General features: G+C 36.4%; 1 protein-coding gene across 20 annotated transcripts in view; it reads left to right on the forward strand.

Moving 5' to 3' along the window:
• The window catches only part of EPB41 (erythrocyte membrane protein band 4.1), a 200,107-nt gene that overhangs the window by 160,265 nt on the left and 23,171 nt on the right, over positions 1-16,671 (forward strand). For 3 of the 20 annotated variants that reach the window (XM_042953647.1, XM_042953649.1, XM_042953648.1), the window contains one exon: positions 370-513. The exons of 15 other annotated variants lie outside the window; for them this stretch is intronic. In XM_042953647.1, coding sequence (XP_042809581.1) covers positions 370-498 — 129 coding nt within the window. In that variant the 3' untranslated portion in view covers positions 499-513. Of the gene's footprint in view, positions 1-369; positions 514-1,337; positions 2,659-10,383; positions 10,429-16,671 lie in introns of those variants that run through there. 2 more of the 20 variants (XM_042953644.1, XM_042953646.1) reach the window with 2 other exon arrangements.

A 16,671-nucleotide genomic window follows, 5' to 3' on the forward strand; every position in this document is an offset into this window, starting at 1 on the left:
TTATGACTTGTGCTTCTTAATCCGAATTTGCTCTTGTCATGGCACTAAGCAGATAATCCCCAGAACTGAACAGCAGTTGCTGAGTAATTTTTTTTCTTTTGGCTCTACTAGTAAATTCACACCCCCACTGCCGTTTGACCTAACACATAACATTTCCACGGCTGCAGCTTTTGCAGCTTTCAATTTGCTTATTTCGGCGCATGGCTGGTTGAAAAGCTGCATGAAGATGTAAATATGTATTCGGAGAGAAAATGAATTTAATTGTACCCTATTCTTTTTATGTTGTCTTTCTTCTCCCTCTTTATTTTCTTTGGAAAATCATTATAATTTTGCATCCTTTCTTTTCCTTTTTTCTTTTTTGCTGACCAGTCCCCCAGCTACTTTCTCCCTGATACATATCACTTAGGGGTGTGCAAAGAACCTGTGTCGAAATTCCAAACTGACCAGAGAAGGCTGGCCCAACTGAGAGAGCTTAGAGCCAAGTTTTTTCTTTCATAGATAACATCTGTCTTGAGTAGATGGCAGAGCACAGAAATTGTGTGTGGGGGCGGGGGGGGGGGAGAAAACTTCTTAATTGGACAGTTGGAAAAGACAACTTACCTTAAAAGTGTCAAAAGTACTTGCTTAATGTGATATATAAACCTTCACGATGATTGTAATCACTGTTATTTTTAATCATGATTCTGCAAGAGGGGGAGGGAGTTTACAGTTGTTGAGATTTGGGGGGGGGTGGGTATTTGTTTTTGGTAGACCTTGGAGGCACATATAAACTTTTATACTTTTGTTTTTCTTTTGCAATCTTTAAAATGTATGGGATTAAGATTTTTATTGGTTTGAGCAAAAGCTAATAGCCACGCTGAATGAACTGTTAGAGCTTTTTAAGTCTGTGTGAAGAGGTATGAGGATAACTTTTTATATTCTGCCATTCTATTTGTAATAAAAGTAACTTTTCTGATGGCGAAAAGAATGCTTCATTATTGGCTTTGCCCAATTGATCTAAGAAAAACTGGCAGCACTAAAACAATGCAAAATGACCCAAAATTCCTATGAGTATCCTTGAAGCCTCAAGGAACAAATACTATAACTAAATAAGTCAAGTAATTCCTTGAACTTTCAGGACTTCTAATGTGCATTCATTCAAAAAATTATCTATGGAGTACTCTCCTGTGTTATGGAAACTTTGCTGGGATAAATTGCCCAAGTAAAGTGAAATAAAGAGTGTCCATAAGATTTTCCCAAATCCTTTGCACATCCCCAAGTATCATTTTTGAGCATTTTTCCATCTGTCATTTTGTTCATCTTTCTCTGTCTTTCTTGATCTTCTACCGTGAAAGCAGACACAGGAACGTGCTCTGTTAGTGCAGGATGAAGAGAAAATTAAAAGGCAAGAGAGATCTACTGAGAGAGCCTTGCCCCAGCAAGAAAATGAAGAAATTCTTCCCAAGGTTTCTATTCCAATCCCTGAGGATCACAAGCCTCTCAAAAAGTGCCGCCTCTACTCTAGTGCTTTCCCATCACCTCGTATTCCTTTCATGATGTCTTTTCTCGTGATTCTTGCGTTGGCTGTTTGGTGGTTGGTCTTTCTGTGATCGGAAGACAGGGTGCTCATCTGAAATGTCAAGACTAAAACCATTGAACTTTTGTTGTTTGCTTCTACTGTGTTGTCTCCTGTATGATGCCCTCTGATCTTGATAGTTCACTGTCCTAGGGGAGCTCTTTGTGATCATTTTTCTGTCAATAAAATGTTACTCTTTGTAGAATATGTATTGTGGGGCACAAAGGAGTAGCAATGGATTGCCCAAGCCAGCTTTCCTCACTGATATTTAACAAGTTTAGACAAATCAGATTTAAGCATATGACAGTTGGTACTTTCCCCCAAAGCTTTAACTCTTATCCTGCATGTTCTTATTGTTTACTGTTGCTGTCCTCCTCTTCAGTGTTTCACGCAAAGCAGGATACTCTGTAGAAACATTGGATGGACTATTTCCTAATCTTCTATAGTCATTTATGTGGCATGGCCTCTGTAGTTTAAGGAAAAAATTCAACTTGCTAATTTTTCAAAAGCCTTAAAATGATACATTTTAACCTATGAATCCATAACCACTCCTTTTCTTGAGATATCAAACCAGTATATACAAAGGCCCTTTTTGGAAAAGGGCTTTTGACTTCTGTGGCCTTCTTATGTGTATTTCTGAGATGTACAGAGAAAAACAACTCTATCCTGCCTGGTGTATAGAAGGTATCTGCAAAGGTTAAACGCCAGCTTTTCACAAGTAGAATGTTGATGGTTTAAGGAAAATGGTGCTGGTGCCCCTTAGCCTCCAGCCAGGGCTGAATTTCCAGACCACTCTACCCATCTTTAAAAGTCCTGGGATACAGATTTATTCAAGATCTGTACATAAATATACCTTTCTCTGAATTAAAATGTTGTGTGACTTCTTTACAACTTAAGTAATTATATTGCTAGAAGCAATACTTAGCCATTATAATAAGTTTAAAATATATATTGATATATTCCGTTTTCCTGATAGACCTCAGACCTGTTTATTCCTACATTTGTGTTGAAATCAACTGTTTTTAATTGATGGCCTTGTGAGCTAAAATTCTATCGTGACAAGTATGTGTCCTCTGTTTGCATGTTGATCTTCAAGGCTTCCCTGAAGTAAATATGAGTGTGCTCTGTCTTCACAACATAGCTCGGATACCTAACCTGTTATTTTTTGCCTCCGTATTAATGATATCTTCTTGCATGTAGCTTACTTTTTATGGCACTTGAATGTACCAATATGGATAATTTGATTCATGTTGTCACAAATCTTTGTTTTGAAATCTGAGTTCATGAGGTTATCAAACTGAGATTTTTGCACTTTGTTTATACTTCTCAACACTTTTTAATTGATGAAACTTCTAAACAAGACTTTCTGTTTTTAAGATGATGGCTTCTTAGAGCAAAAAAAGAGAGAACACTAATGCCAAGAATCTTTTGTCCTTCAACACCCACCACTATTCTATTTTCTCTGGAGACATGTAGAAATAATTCTCTGGTATTTTCCTAAAAACTGCCACTCTATCATTACAGGCTTTCCCCCAAAAATGGGAAAAGAAGTAAGGAGCAGGTTAAATTTTAAAATGTGTTATGGGTGTGTATCTTTCATGTCACAGGCTATATCTGTTTATAACAAATATTTTGGAACTAAGCATATTTCTTGATTCACTTATAAGAAAAGAGAGACTTCAAATCAGCCTGACACATTGCACAACTATCCTCGAACACAGAAAGTGATAATCATAAGTACTCCCCTTTATCTGTGAAATAGAAATATAAGAGCTTTCCTAATGAAATAACAAAACTATAACATTGGGTAGAGTCTTTTAAAATTTTTTCGAGGAACTGAAAAGGAAATAATCAGGATTTTATTGATACTTTTATAACTGTTTAAGATTATATTTCCAGTTTTCATCCTGGTACACAGTTTTTTATTAATTATTATTGTAAACTTCACCTTGGATTTTCTTTCCCTTTGTTTTAGAGCTGTTCCAAATCCATTCAAAGTCTAGTGTAAGCCAATAGTATTTTTCAGTTTTCTGAAGTGCAGCGGGAATCCTCAGAGATTCTTACTGATAGATAAAAGAGAGGCCCTTTCTTTTATTAATAGGATAAGAATGGTTGGGAGGAGAAGGGCCAAGCCTTTGTATTAGATTAAGCTGGTCAGTGCAGGTTCAAAAGATGTATCGATCACAGTTATCAAAGGAAAAATAGTAGACATTACAGCTTTGTGTTAACTAACATTAATACTGTTGAAATTTGTAACAAAGCTGTGTAAGACTAGTCTTTCTTTCCTTCTCACATCTCATTCCATTCTCAATACCAGAGACAGATACAAATAACTGTGTATTGGTTTTATCCTGGGTCAGCTTCTTAATGGCTGGTTGATAAATGAAAAACAATTCTGGGCGGGGGGTGGGGGGGGGGGGGAGACGCCTGGGTGGCTGAGTCAGTTAAGCCTCCAACTCTTGATTTCGGCTCAGGTCATAATCTCACAGTTCGTGAGATCAAGCCCTGTGTCAGGCTCTGCACTGACAGTGCGGAGTCTGCTTGAGATTCTCTCTCCCTCTCTCTCTGCCCCTTCCCTGCTCACTCATGCATGCTCTCTTTCTTTCTCAAAAATAAATAAATAAACTTAAAAAAAAAAAAACCCCAACAAACAATTTGGACTAAAGGCATCAATGCAGACCAGTAAAAAAATCTTCATTGTTTTTTGTTTTTTGTTTTGTTGTTTTTGTTTTTGTTTTTTGCCTTGGTTTTGCTTTTAATCATTTCTCGGGTGACTCTGAGAAGTTCACTTAACTACTTGGTGCCCAGATTTCCACCTTGTAACATAGAGACAAACCTACCTCATGAGAATGAATCTGTAATATGTTCCAGGAACCAAAAGCTCTGGTTATTGTTCATTTCTTGATCTTTTGTGGATTGGCAAGATAGAAACTTAAAAACAAACAGACATTAACTTTTTGGAATTTTTCATATGAAAGCAAGCAGCTAAATAGCTGTGTTGATTTCCATCTACTTTCTACTGATATTTGACCAAGCATTAAAACTATTAAGGGTAAAAATGTCTTTTCAAATTCATCATACTCTTAAGCAATTCATCTTATGGTATTCTTACAGTGGACCAAACTGGAAAATAAACCCTGCATCAATCTTTTGGACCTATCTTTTAGCCATTTTCTTGTGCTAACACTTAGAATACAAAGGAGATTCAGTTTGCATGGGTCAATTTTACAGCATGTTTACATCTTTGGTAAAAGTTTTGAAGGGAGAAGATATTGACTCTGTTGGCTAATATTAGACTAGGGATCTTCTGTGGATTAGATTTCCATTTGTCATCCTAGATCCTAGTATATTTCTTTCTAGGCGTTTGAGGTCTGGTTATTTTTTAGATGGCATTACCAAGCAAAATTTATATGTGGGCTTTACCTAGTGGTCACGTATTTACAAAAGGAAGACAGAAAATTCAAAAATAATTAGACACTTTCTCATTGTTGCTGTGTTTTTGTTTTGTTTTTTGGCCAAGAGTATTGAGTATTGTAAAGATATATAGAGGGGCGCCTGGGTGGCTCAGTCAGTTAAGCGTCTGACTTCAGCTCAGGTCATGATCTCACAGTTCGTGAGTTCGAGCCCCGCGTCGGGCTCTGTGCTGACAGCTCAGAGCCTGGAGCCTGCTTTGGATTCTGTGTCTCCCTTTCTCTGCCCCACCCCTGCTTGTGCTCTGTCTCTGTCTCTCAAAAATGAATAAACATTAAAAACTTTTTTTGAAAAAAGATACGTAGAACTTCTCTACAGTTTCCCTGTATTCTTCATAGAAATTATAAAATCCAAACTTCTTTACAGCATTCTCTACCACACTGAGGAAGAAATCTTGCTTGTTTTCATTGCACTCAAACTAACCTTGTTGTTTGTAACTTTGGTACTAGAAATGGAAACGAGTTCTTATTCTCTATTATGCATGGCACATGGGATAACCGTATCTGCCTCCTGTACATTGTAGTGGATAGTGGATCAGTGAGTCTGCTCTCGTTTCTTGTTTCTGTTACCCCTCATGCCTTAGGATATCCTTCTTTACTGCAGCAGAGCATGATACAAACAAACATTGGTGGGGACCTGGGATGGGGCACTGGAAACGGTTAAGAAGGTATGGCTGTTAGAGCAAAGAAGCCATGTAAGGTTAGTCCAAAAGGGGAGCAGGGGTGGCTGTGATCAACAATTACAAATTCGTGGAGATTTCACTTCATAAATGAAATTCTTATCATACTAGAACTTGAAAGACAAAAAGAAGAGAAAGTCATTTATTACTCCCACAGATCAGAAATACAAGCTAAAAGCTAAATAACTTTAAACATAGCCTAACTAAATGTATGGGTGACAGATCGTTGACGAAGTGTATGCTTTAGGAACGCTTTTCTAATCTTTTGTGATTGATATCCTAGAGCATAGCCTTCCCCTTTATCATAGTCAGAATCCTATTTGCAGTAATTAGAATAAATCTAACATGCCAAAGATTAAAGGGCAGGAGAAAAGCATGAGTCCCAACCATCTCTCAGGTCCCCCCCCCACCCACACAAGTTATTAAAGGGTGCAGTTGAGTCTCTCATTTTCTCCTCTACTGTCTCTTAAAGAAGAGTCTCCATATGTACAGGATCCTATCTCAGTAAAACACAGAGAATAAGCATTAAGGGGAAAACATGGTTACTGCTATTCATTTATTCCTTGCACACTAGGACAATGTATGGCACAGATGCAAAGAGGCAGAGTTATCAGAATTTTGGGGTTGGATAAGCCCCTAATGCAACTCCTCTCCACCCCAATGCTTGACTCTTCTGTACAATATCACTTAGGGATTTAAAGACCCTTAGGGGGTCTTTACAATATCTGTACAATATCACTTAGGGATTTATAGGCCAAGTGGTCACTAGCCTGTCATTCAGTGTCTCCTAAGACATAGCATACTACATCTATGGACCTAATCTGATTTTTGCATATAAGTCATTCTTATATTAACTCAAAATCCATTTCCCTATAGCTTTCATTTCTTGGCCCTGAATGGAGGCATCCTGAAGAATTTTCCATCTTCCACATTATAAGCTCTTCACATAGTTAAGACTCTCATGTAGGAGATTAATCATAGTTCTTGCCCTCAGATAACTTACCATCTGATATCCAGATCTGCCCCAATATCCCTCCTAACATTTATCCTCCTTTATCCTTTCTTGTTCTAGCTGCCCTTGTTTTATCAGCTCTTTTTGCTTTCTGGTCCGTTGCCCATAGGTTACTCCCCTGTGGTTTATTCATCTTAGGTTCTTACCCGTTGACTTGCCATCTCTCTTAAAAAGAACATTTTGAAATTTCCTAGAAATCCCAGCTTCACAGATGATACAGGCACGTGGGATTTAAAAAAATTTTTTTAGATACAAGAGTGAGGGTATGATAGTTTTGTAGCTTTGGAAACGTCTTGTAGCCCAGTCTCTACTGACAAGACAGAATCACTATTCTGTTTCGAAGAAGCATACCGCCTACATCGTAAGTTTGTTTGCCTTCTCTGACAGCCTGACTAATCTTTACATACTTCAGCACCCCCATGTGTTTTGATTTATACCAGTGTGACATAATAAACTTATGGAAACTTACTTTCTGTTTAGCATTCTGATCATGGCTTAGATCCCCACCAGAAAAAGTGGTATGAAAAATTTGAAATTTTGTTAATCCATCTCTTTTAGCTTGTCCCTGTCCCCTTAAAACTGTGAGATTCTCAAAGGTGAGAGGCCTTGTTTTATTCATCTTTGCTTGCCAATCTACCTACCACCTTTGTATCTCAAGATACATAGCAAATAATTAAAATTTATTAAATTGAATTAAATGATTAGTCACAAATGGTAATGGATAAGCTTTAACTTTTCATTTAGAATTTCTTATATTGGGACACAAATTTGTGCCAAATTAATCACCGTATTCCTAATTAGTATATGCAGGTAGCCCCCCCCAAAACCATATTTGGTCCAAAATCCACTATCTCTCTTATTAATCCTATAGTGTGGTCTGTGGTTTGTGCAAAGAATCTACATTTACCTCTATTGTAGGTATCAGTCTCTCTTGTTAATGTCTTGTAACTTGGTTCAATTAAAAGCTCTTATCCATTTACCAAAGGTAATAAATTTTCCCTATAGAAGGTATCATTGAGACTGGGTGCTTGTTTGTATGTATAAATTCATCTTGGAGTGTGATACCATAAAGGGAACCTGTTGACAATTTGTGTTTATCTAAAATGCCTTGCAGAGAACAATTTGACACATTTTTCTTGTGTTTTCCATGGTATAAAAACACCGAATGTATCAAACTCTTGTGATCTCAAGGGTTTTTTATATCAGGTAGACCAGGAGTTGACAAACTTTTTCTATAAAGGTCAGATAATAAATATTTTAGGCTTTGTAGGCCATATCGTCACTGTCATAACTACTCACCTTTGCCATTGTACAGTGAAAGCAGCATAAACAATAAACAAATGAACGTAGATGTGTTCCAATCAGACTTTACGTATGGACACTGAAATTTGAATTTCATACGATTTTTATGTGTCACTAAGTATCATTCTACCCAAGCCATTTAAAAATATAAAACCATTCTTTGCTCATAGCAATATAAAAACAAGGAGAGGGCTGGATTTGGACTGTTGGGTGTAGTTTGCTGACCCCTGATATTGGTCTAGAGAACCAGAGAACTGATTAATTTATTCTTTCTGCCTTTGTACTGTTTGAAGAGCTGTAGATGCGATCTTAGTGTCTTCATTCAGTATTGAAATACTTTTGGTCTTTTTTGTGACTAGAAATGGAAAACAAAAGGCAAGGCATCTGTTCCTATTTATTGGGTAGTCGGGATGCACCAGAACTGTAATCAAACATATCTGTAACCCCCACAACACCTCTGCCTTTCTCAGTTTTCCAGCCTGTTCAATGTTAACTGTGCTCCTAATATATTTAGTGATGAATCCAGCTAACCCTTTTGTTTGGTTTGGTTTTTAAGGGTCTGCCTTCATTTTCCCCTAAGAGATAAAGAAACAATTCCCAAATTCATCCTCTCTTTAGACAGGTTTTAGAGATATCTAACAAACATGGTAAAGAAAGTGAAATGATTTTTCACTCTGGAGTTTTGGTACGCCTTAGTGTTTCAAGCGGTGGTATAAATTTAACGTTGGGAATTTAAGGAAAACGTTTTAGAAGGGTTCCTCTTTCTAAATAAAGAGATTTCTCTAAGAGGAATCCCCCAATTCAGGATCTATTTGGGCAGTATTTACGAGTAAATGAGAATAAAACTAATTTATATTCTTTCGGAAATGTCTTTGCTTCCTAGTTGACATGGACATGCTTGTGTCAAAGATTCCTTGATCTGTGGTTAGCTTTGGGAGGTGCTTTCTAATAAATCGGTGCACTTATGTTCCCTTCAGTTCCCTGGTCCAGGATGCATTAGCTGTGATACTAGGCTAAATAGTCTATCCATTAGCAGTTCAGCAGGATATTTAAGCCTAAATAAATCTGCTAAGAACTTCTCTTTTGGAACGTTTTCTTTGATATTTTTCTCACATTATTTGCTCTTAGTATGTAAATTTATCATGAATAAATCTTATTGAAAATCTGATTCTGGTTGATAGTAGTCATTAAGGAAATAGGAGCCAGCAAGGCAGTACATAGTCCCACTACCAAAAAAAAAAAAAGAAAAAAAGAAAAAAAAAAAAAAGAAAAGGAAAAGGAACCTCTGTTTTAGGGGATCTGCAAGAAATACTGTCAGCCAGTCTTTCTAGACAAGTTCCCTTGTTTTTCTGTATTTTCACTCTTCTCTGTGTCCCAGGAATTGTATTTTGCTCAGTCCTAAAGCAGAGATAACCTTGGCATGTGTTCAGTTCTCAGAATATTAATGTTTTAAACCAGCTTGGAACTCATTTGACTTATTTATACCAAGTTTTAAAAATAACTTTTTTTAACCGTCTTAATCAGTCACTACAACACATGTAATTGTCGCATCTGTTAGAAGCATTTTTAATATGCTGAGTTTGTCTTTTGTTTTTTCAAAAAGCACTCTACAAATTAGTGGTTATTAACCATCCAGTACTGCCACTGTGATCCTAGTGAAGGGCGGAGAATGGAGTGGGAATGGATATGTGGGTGTGCGGAGAGCTTGCTCCTGTGATGTGGAATTAACAGAAGGTATACAGCTTTGTCTTTCGCTTCACCTTGGGTAAACCTTATCTCTTATGTTACTCTCAGTCCTAGATTCTACTGTATTATCCAGGTAATTACTGAAAACCCACACTCCACATTTTGAAGTGGTCTGTTTACCAGCTTGAAGTATGTGCTTGTGGCCATGTTTGAGTAGTATAAAAATTTCGAAGTGTTTCTTCAAAGCCATGTTCTTTTTAGGAATTTGTTGAAAATGTTAACATGGAAAGTCATTTTCATTATTATAGGATTTTTCAGGGAGAGAAAGCACAGCTAGTTAATATCTAATTAGAGTTTTCTGTTGTACTTAGTTCTGTGGAATCAAGATGCTGTTTTCTAGATGTTAAATTGGAGCATAATGTGTTTAAGTGTTTATCATGCCTTTAATAATTTTTGGAATTGGGACTTCTGAGAAATCCTGCCAAATATATTTAATTGTGTTCCATACTAAATGATCAGAGTTTTTGTACTGGTTATAACTTCTTCCTCTTCATCTCCATTTCTCTATCTCAGCCCTTCTTAGTATAATGAAATAAAATTGACCAACCAAAGGCTTCTGGTCTCCTAGACATGTTTAGTATAATTTTTAATACTTGCTGAAAACTTTGACTTCTATAGCTCTATTCAGGTTTGAGAACACTCATTTGATCTGTGGAGTCCTTGCTGGTGAGTGCAGTGTTAAGGCAAAATTTTCTATTACCTAATAGTTAAAATTTTGCATCAGGCATTGATTTTGAAGCTGTTTGCTTTTACAGTCACCTTTTCTGGGGATAATCTAATAACAGCACTATTAAGGAAATAATAAAAACTATGTTTGAAGGATCATTGTTATTGGCAATTTCATTTGCTGGCATTTGTGAGAGGCTGCGTTACGGAGTGATTTTCTCATAATAAGCAGTTTTACCAACTGTAATTTAATAAAGGCCAACTTCTCCTAAGTAAGCTCCTTTATCCAGATATAATCTTTATATGCCAGAGAATAGCAATGGACCATGAAAATGACTCAAATTTTGTGGAGAAGCTAGTGAGCACTACAAGGATGTATTTCTAGCTAGGGACCAATAGCATACAAACCTTATTTAAAAAAAAAAAAAAAAGTGGGGGTGGATATAGCCAAGAGAGAAAATTTAGAATGAAGAGAAGTGTATTGCAAGATAAAGAATGGCACACTAGGGAGGAAAGATAGAATTTTTAAATCATCTTTTGCTAGCCACATGGTTACTCTGTTGTTAGTTTATCCCCATCCTGAGTGTTTGTGATTCTACTGTCCTTTTTCAAACTATCAGTTGGCCTGAATTTTCCACTGAAAATGTACCAAAACTATTATTTATGAGGCTTTTTGGGGGTTGGGGAGGCAGCAGATGATTTTCTTTTTGGTGAATTTTGTTCTTTCTTCATTTGTTTCCTTTTTTGGCTGAAGAATGGGCTATTGCTGCTTGACTTGTCATCTTTATGTGCTGTTTACACATGGCTTTTACAAAAGAAGCTATTACCACATCTGATTTATCTCTTATTGCAAGTGCCCATATAAAAGCATTTGTTTTAACAAATTTTTTTAATCACCAGGTTGATGTTCCAACTGATTATTATACAACCATAGGAAAGACTGATATTATTAATTTTCAAAAAAGGAATAAGATTACAAATATTGATACAAAATTAATGTATAAAGATACATGTTTTGTTTTTTAGTGCTTTTCCCCAAGGCATTTAAAGCATTCTTTGCTGAAACATAAACTTGCCATGTTTTGTTAAAGAGAAGAATGTAGAAACAAAGCACTCGCAATTAACTGATCTTATCAGGGTTGGATTCTACATTTTTTAGTTTGCATGTTGCAGACCATTTGGGGGTATTATTTAAATAGACTGTTGATACGTTAAGTGACTGTAATATTTATTGTTTACTTTAGTAAAGAACCAGGAGCTGGACTCTACTGCTGGGTATCTTCCTTCTGTGCTTAGCAAGATAACCTCGATTCCTGCTGGTTCTGTGGGCATTTGCAGTGCAAAGCATTTCTTACTGGGTTTGCAAAGCAAGGGTAATGTGCTGTGTGGGTGTATGTGTGTCTGTGCACAACTCTCTCCCTCATTCCTACTGCCACCTTCTGCTCACTCCCTTTTTCTTAACAAATTTATTTTTTTAATTATATAAATCTTATTAAAAAGTCTAACAAATATCCAAATCCCCTTTTTCTGTACAGAAACACTAATAAAAGTTTAATGTATTAACTTTCCCCGAGGTATTTGCATTTGAACAGGCCACAAAGTCACTGCAAAGATGGTAACATTACAGAACTGGTCATATCATTAAGTAGTATATACAGGGCCAGTCCCATAACTCTGTTTACTTGATGGAATGGTAAAATAGAGGGGCCCCTGGCTGGCTCAGTCTGTGGCGCATGCAACTCTTGATCTCGGGGTTGTGAGTTGGATCCCCACCTTAGGTGTAGAGATTACTTAAAAAATTAAAAAACAAAAAACAAAAAACAAAAACACAAACCAATGAAGAGAATGTGAAAACCAAAAGTAAGTTAATAGATGTGGTGGTTTTAGGATTCCATTGTGTAAAATGACTATGGAGATAGTATGCTAAATCTTAGACTCTTTATACAAAAAATTTAATGATTTCAGGAAGCAAAATATGTGGGTGGTAACATAGATACGATTTCGCCTTAGAAACAAAGTAAATCTGTGAAGCTTTAAAATGGTTATAAATTTTGTGACTACTCAGGAATGTTTTTCCTAATTTTCTTTCTTAACAGTGTATATGTCAAAACTATTAAAAGTGGCCTATCTAGTGTTCTTCATGAGGACCTTGGCTCAGGAATATTTATTAAGTATTCTCATTTTAATTCTTATATTCTATCACAATTTCTTTCCGCAAAATTCTATCTGGTGATGTTCTCTAAAGTATTAGGAGAACCTGGCTGAGAACTTGGTAAGCGGAAAGAAGACCAGCCTTAGTTAAATCTATAGGGTTGGCCCACTCGGGTGCTCAAGAAACACTTCCATGTAGGCACTAGGTGTCTTTATTGCTCTGGTTCATGTTTCTTTGCAAAAAGTAATGTTTTAAGAAATAAAGTACAAAGACAAATAGTATCTAGTATTTGCCTATCACTTCATTTTGAACACCTGTACAGTGAACCTTCATAGTAACCATAACAGTGATGTTCTTGCTTCACAAGATGAAACTGAGTCTCAGAGGTTGAGAGATCTGCCCAAGAACAAGCAGTTTGTGAGTGAAAGAAAGAGCTAGAACCCAGGTCTTCGCTGTTATAGTCCAGTGACATTCTTTCGTGCCACAGCTGTCTCCTAAGTCACTCAGTCCCCAAATGAAAATGTGGTAAAAGTTACAGAGAGTGAATTAAGGAGAAGATTGGGATTTGTGAGACCTTGATGATTTATAAAACTGAGTGTTAAAAATTGTTCTTGGGGTATGTGGGTGGCTCAGTTGGCTAGGCATTCAGTTCTTGATTTCTGCTCTCACGTTGGGCTCTGCACTGTGAGCTGCTTGGGATTCTGTCTCTCCTTCGCTCTCTGCCCTTCCTCTGCTCTTTCTCTCTCTCAAAATAAAAAAAAATTAACTTAAAAAAATGGTTTGCAAAAAAGGAAATGGTTCTCTAAGATCCTTAAGCCACTAGTGAATTTATTTATACTGCTGGATTCCATTTATCTTAAGTTAAATCCCCTGGGTTGAGTCCTGCAGAATATCCCAGAACCTGAAACAGGATTTCTCTCAGTCTATATAAAACAAAAGATAAGGATGAGAAGTGAGGCCTTGCCTATTGTTGAGACCAGGATCTCAGGGCTTTATTTGGCCCTGGGGATAATCTGATTTCTGATATTAAAATCATTCAATAAAAAGAATTAAACTTTTAAAGTTTGTTTATTTTTGAGAGAGAGAGAGAGAGAGAGAGAGCAAGCAGGCACAAGGGAGAGGCAGAGAGAGAGGGAGAGAGAGAATCCCAAAAAGGCTCTGCACTGTCAGTGCAGAGCCCAACATGGAGTTTGATCCCAAGAACTGTGAGATCACAACCTGAGCCGAGATAGAATCGGATGCTTAACCGACTGAGCCACCCAAGCACCCCCAAGAATTAAACTTTTTAGAAGAAAATAATTAGTAGCTTCCTTTACATATATACTGGGAATGTTTAGATAGATCAATAGCTTAAAGTCCCATTAATTAAATCAAAACTTTTGTGGAAGATCAGAAGAAAACTAGATTGGTATCCAGAAGCAAACAAATGAAAAACACTTCATTGTCAAACCAAATGACATTTTGTGACTCTAGTAATTATTTGTTCTTCATCAAAAAAAAAAGTACCAATATTTTTGGTACTCTGTACTCAAGTCCCTAAGTATATTTATGTCAGTGTGAAACTCTTACTGATTTGGAGTAGTGTTTGAGATTGTTTAAGATGGTGTTGGTAAAGTGTATTAACCAGGGTATTTATGCAATTTAGTGGCAGAATTTGTATTTTGGTGTGGCTGGACTATGAAGAATTTTTTGCAGTTATTATTTGTGTTTCCTACTTACAATTTAGTCGATTCAATAAAGTAAAATGTCACCTCGGCATGTTAATGGCCCTCTCTTAAAATCTGTATTGTATAATTTTAGTAAGTAAGAACACCCATATTTATTAGTCTATGCTGTCTATTTGAACATGCATATATATGAAGATAAAATTTTCACAGGTATTCTAAGGATAAATCTTTGGAAACATTGAATAGAGTATTACGGAAAAGCATTTTTTTGCAGACTTAAAATTAAACATGTATTGATTCCAAGGCTCTCATTAGAAGTTAGCTTTATAACTGACATGACTATTTTCTTCTTTCTTTCGAAAATTTTCTGCCAACTATCTAATTCTGTTTATGTGGGCTCAATAACATTACTGACTGGCTTATTTTGGTGCTTAGTGTAATATTATAATATCTAAGAATGCACCAAAAAATTAAAACACTGTAATTAAGCTTGAGACCAGCTCTGATAAAAGTTTGCCTTCTCCCCAGGGTTCCACCATTGCTACCACCATAAGACATATTATCTTATATAAATATATTTGACTGCCATCCATACGTATCATTGTCAGTATCTTCATTCAACTAAATCTAAATACCCTAGAGATTGGATCACTTCTTTCTTTCATTTATCCTCAAATCACCTAAAAGTGTTTTCTCTTCTGAGATGGCAATTAAAGAACTGCTTATTGAATTTGTTCAGCCATTCTGATGTCTTCTACTTGATTTCAGTAAAACAAGATTTAAGCCTCAAGTGCAGAGCCCTTAGACAAAAAAAGAAAAATATAGATCATTCTGATATGAAGAATCATAGTGTTGATTTGTAGTATATGTCACTAATCTAGAGTTACTGTTCAGATCAAGTTTTAGGATTCTTTGATTTTTAACATTTTATATTCCCAGTTGCTATCATGACTGGCAAGAGAATGATAATTTTTTTGCATGTCTTTACTTGTTTCAGAGGCAGGTTATCTAATAAGAAAATCTACTAAGGAATTAAATCACAGACATGACCATATTTTCATTCACATTCCTGAGAATATCCCTGTCATCCTTAATTCAGAAAACATTAAACAAAATATAATGAAGCTACACCTTAAATTTGAACTATTTCTTTTCCACCCAGATACATTAAGTCCACAGTCATTGACTTTGGCTTTCAAAATCCACTTGCTAAATTACTAAGGTTTTATTTTATATTCTCCTTATAAAAGAAAAGATTTATATTAGTTACCAGTTGCTTACATTATCATTCTTTCCATTAACGACTTTTTCTTTTGGGAAACTGTTACGGTTTATTTTTAATTGTTTTTAAAGGGTTGGAGGACATTAAGGATTTATCAGCACTTCATAAATTGATTACCAGACTCCACGTTTTGCAGATCATTTCATTATGGAGCCAAATATAAAAGGTTGCATAAGAAAATAATTTAGTAACATTTTTTATAATAAAAGTAATGCATATCATTTTAGAAAGGTTAGGAAGTATGAAAAAACACAAAGAGAGAAATTAAGTTATTTGCAATTCTTGGGGCACCTGGCTGGCTTAGTCGGTAGAGCATTCAACTCGATCTCGAGGTTGTTAGTTCAACCTCCACATTGGGCACAGAGCTTACTTTAAAAAAAATTGGGGGGGCGCCTGGGTGGCTTGGTCGGTTAAGTGTCCGACTTCGGCTCAGGTCATGATCTCACGGTCTGTGAGTTCGAGCCCCGCGTCGGGCTCTGTGCTGACAGCTCAGAGCCTGGAGCCTGTTTCAGATTCTGTCTCCCTCTCTCTCTGCCCCTCCCCTGTTCATGCTCTCTCTGTCTCAAAAATAAATAAACGTTAAAAAAAAAATTGGGGCGCCTGGGTGGCTCAGTCTGTTAAACGTCCTACTTCAGCTCAGGTTATGATCTCGTGGCTTGTGAGTTCGAGCCCCGCGTTGGGCTCTGTGCTGACAGCTCAGAGCCTGGAGCCTGCTTCGGATTCTGTCTCCCTCTCTCTCTGCTCCTCCCCTGTTCTCTCTTTCTCTCTCTCTCTCAAAAATTAATAAACATTTAAAAAATTAAAAAAAAATTATTTGCAGTTCTACTGCTACTGATATTTAATATCCCTTGAAGTCTTTTTCATATGTTTAGTTATACACATAGGAAAATATAATTTTTATTTTTTATTTAAGGGGAGAGTTTCATCTTCATTCCAATATCCAATCATGGTCCTGACGTGAAAGTAGTCCCCTGAAATCACATGGCAAGGTTGGCAGTGATGGTCCTTATCTGTGTACCCAGAATTTTAATATATAGAAAGATAAAATGAGACAACAGCAGGTTCTTTTCTTCCTTTTAATACAGAAATGAAGTGTTTTTCCTTTGCCCGCCCAAAGGTAAAATTGGTCTTCACTGAGA

This window comes from Panthera leo, chromosome C1, assembly GCF_018350215.1.
Source record: "Panthera leo isolate Ple1 chromosome C1, P.leo_Ple1_pat1.1, whole genome shotgun sequence".
NCBI lineage: Eukaryota > Metazoa > Chordata > Mammalia > Carnivora > Felidae > Panthera > Panthera leo.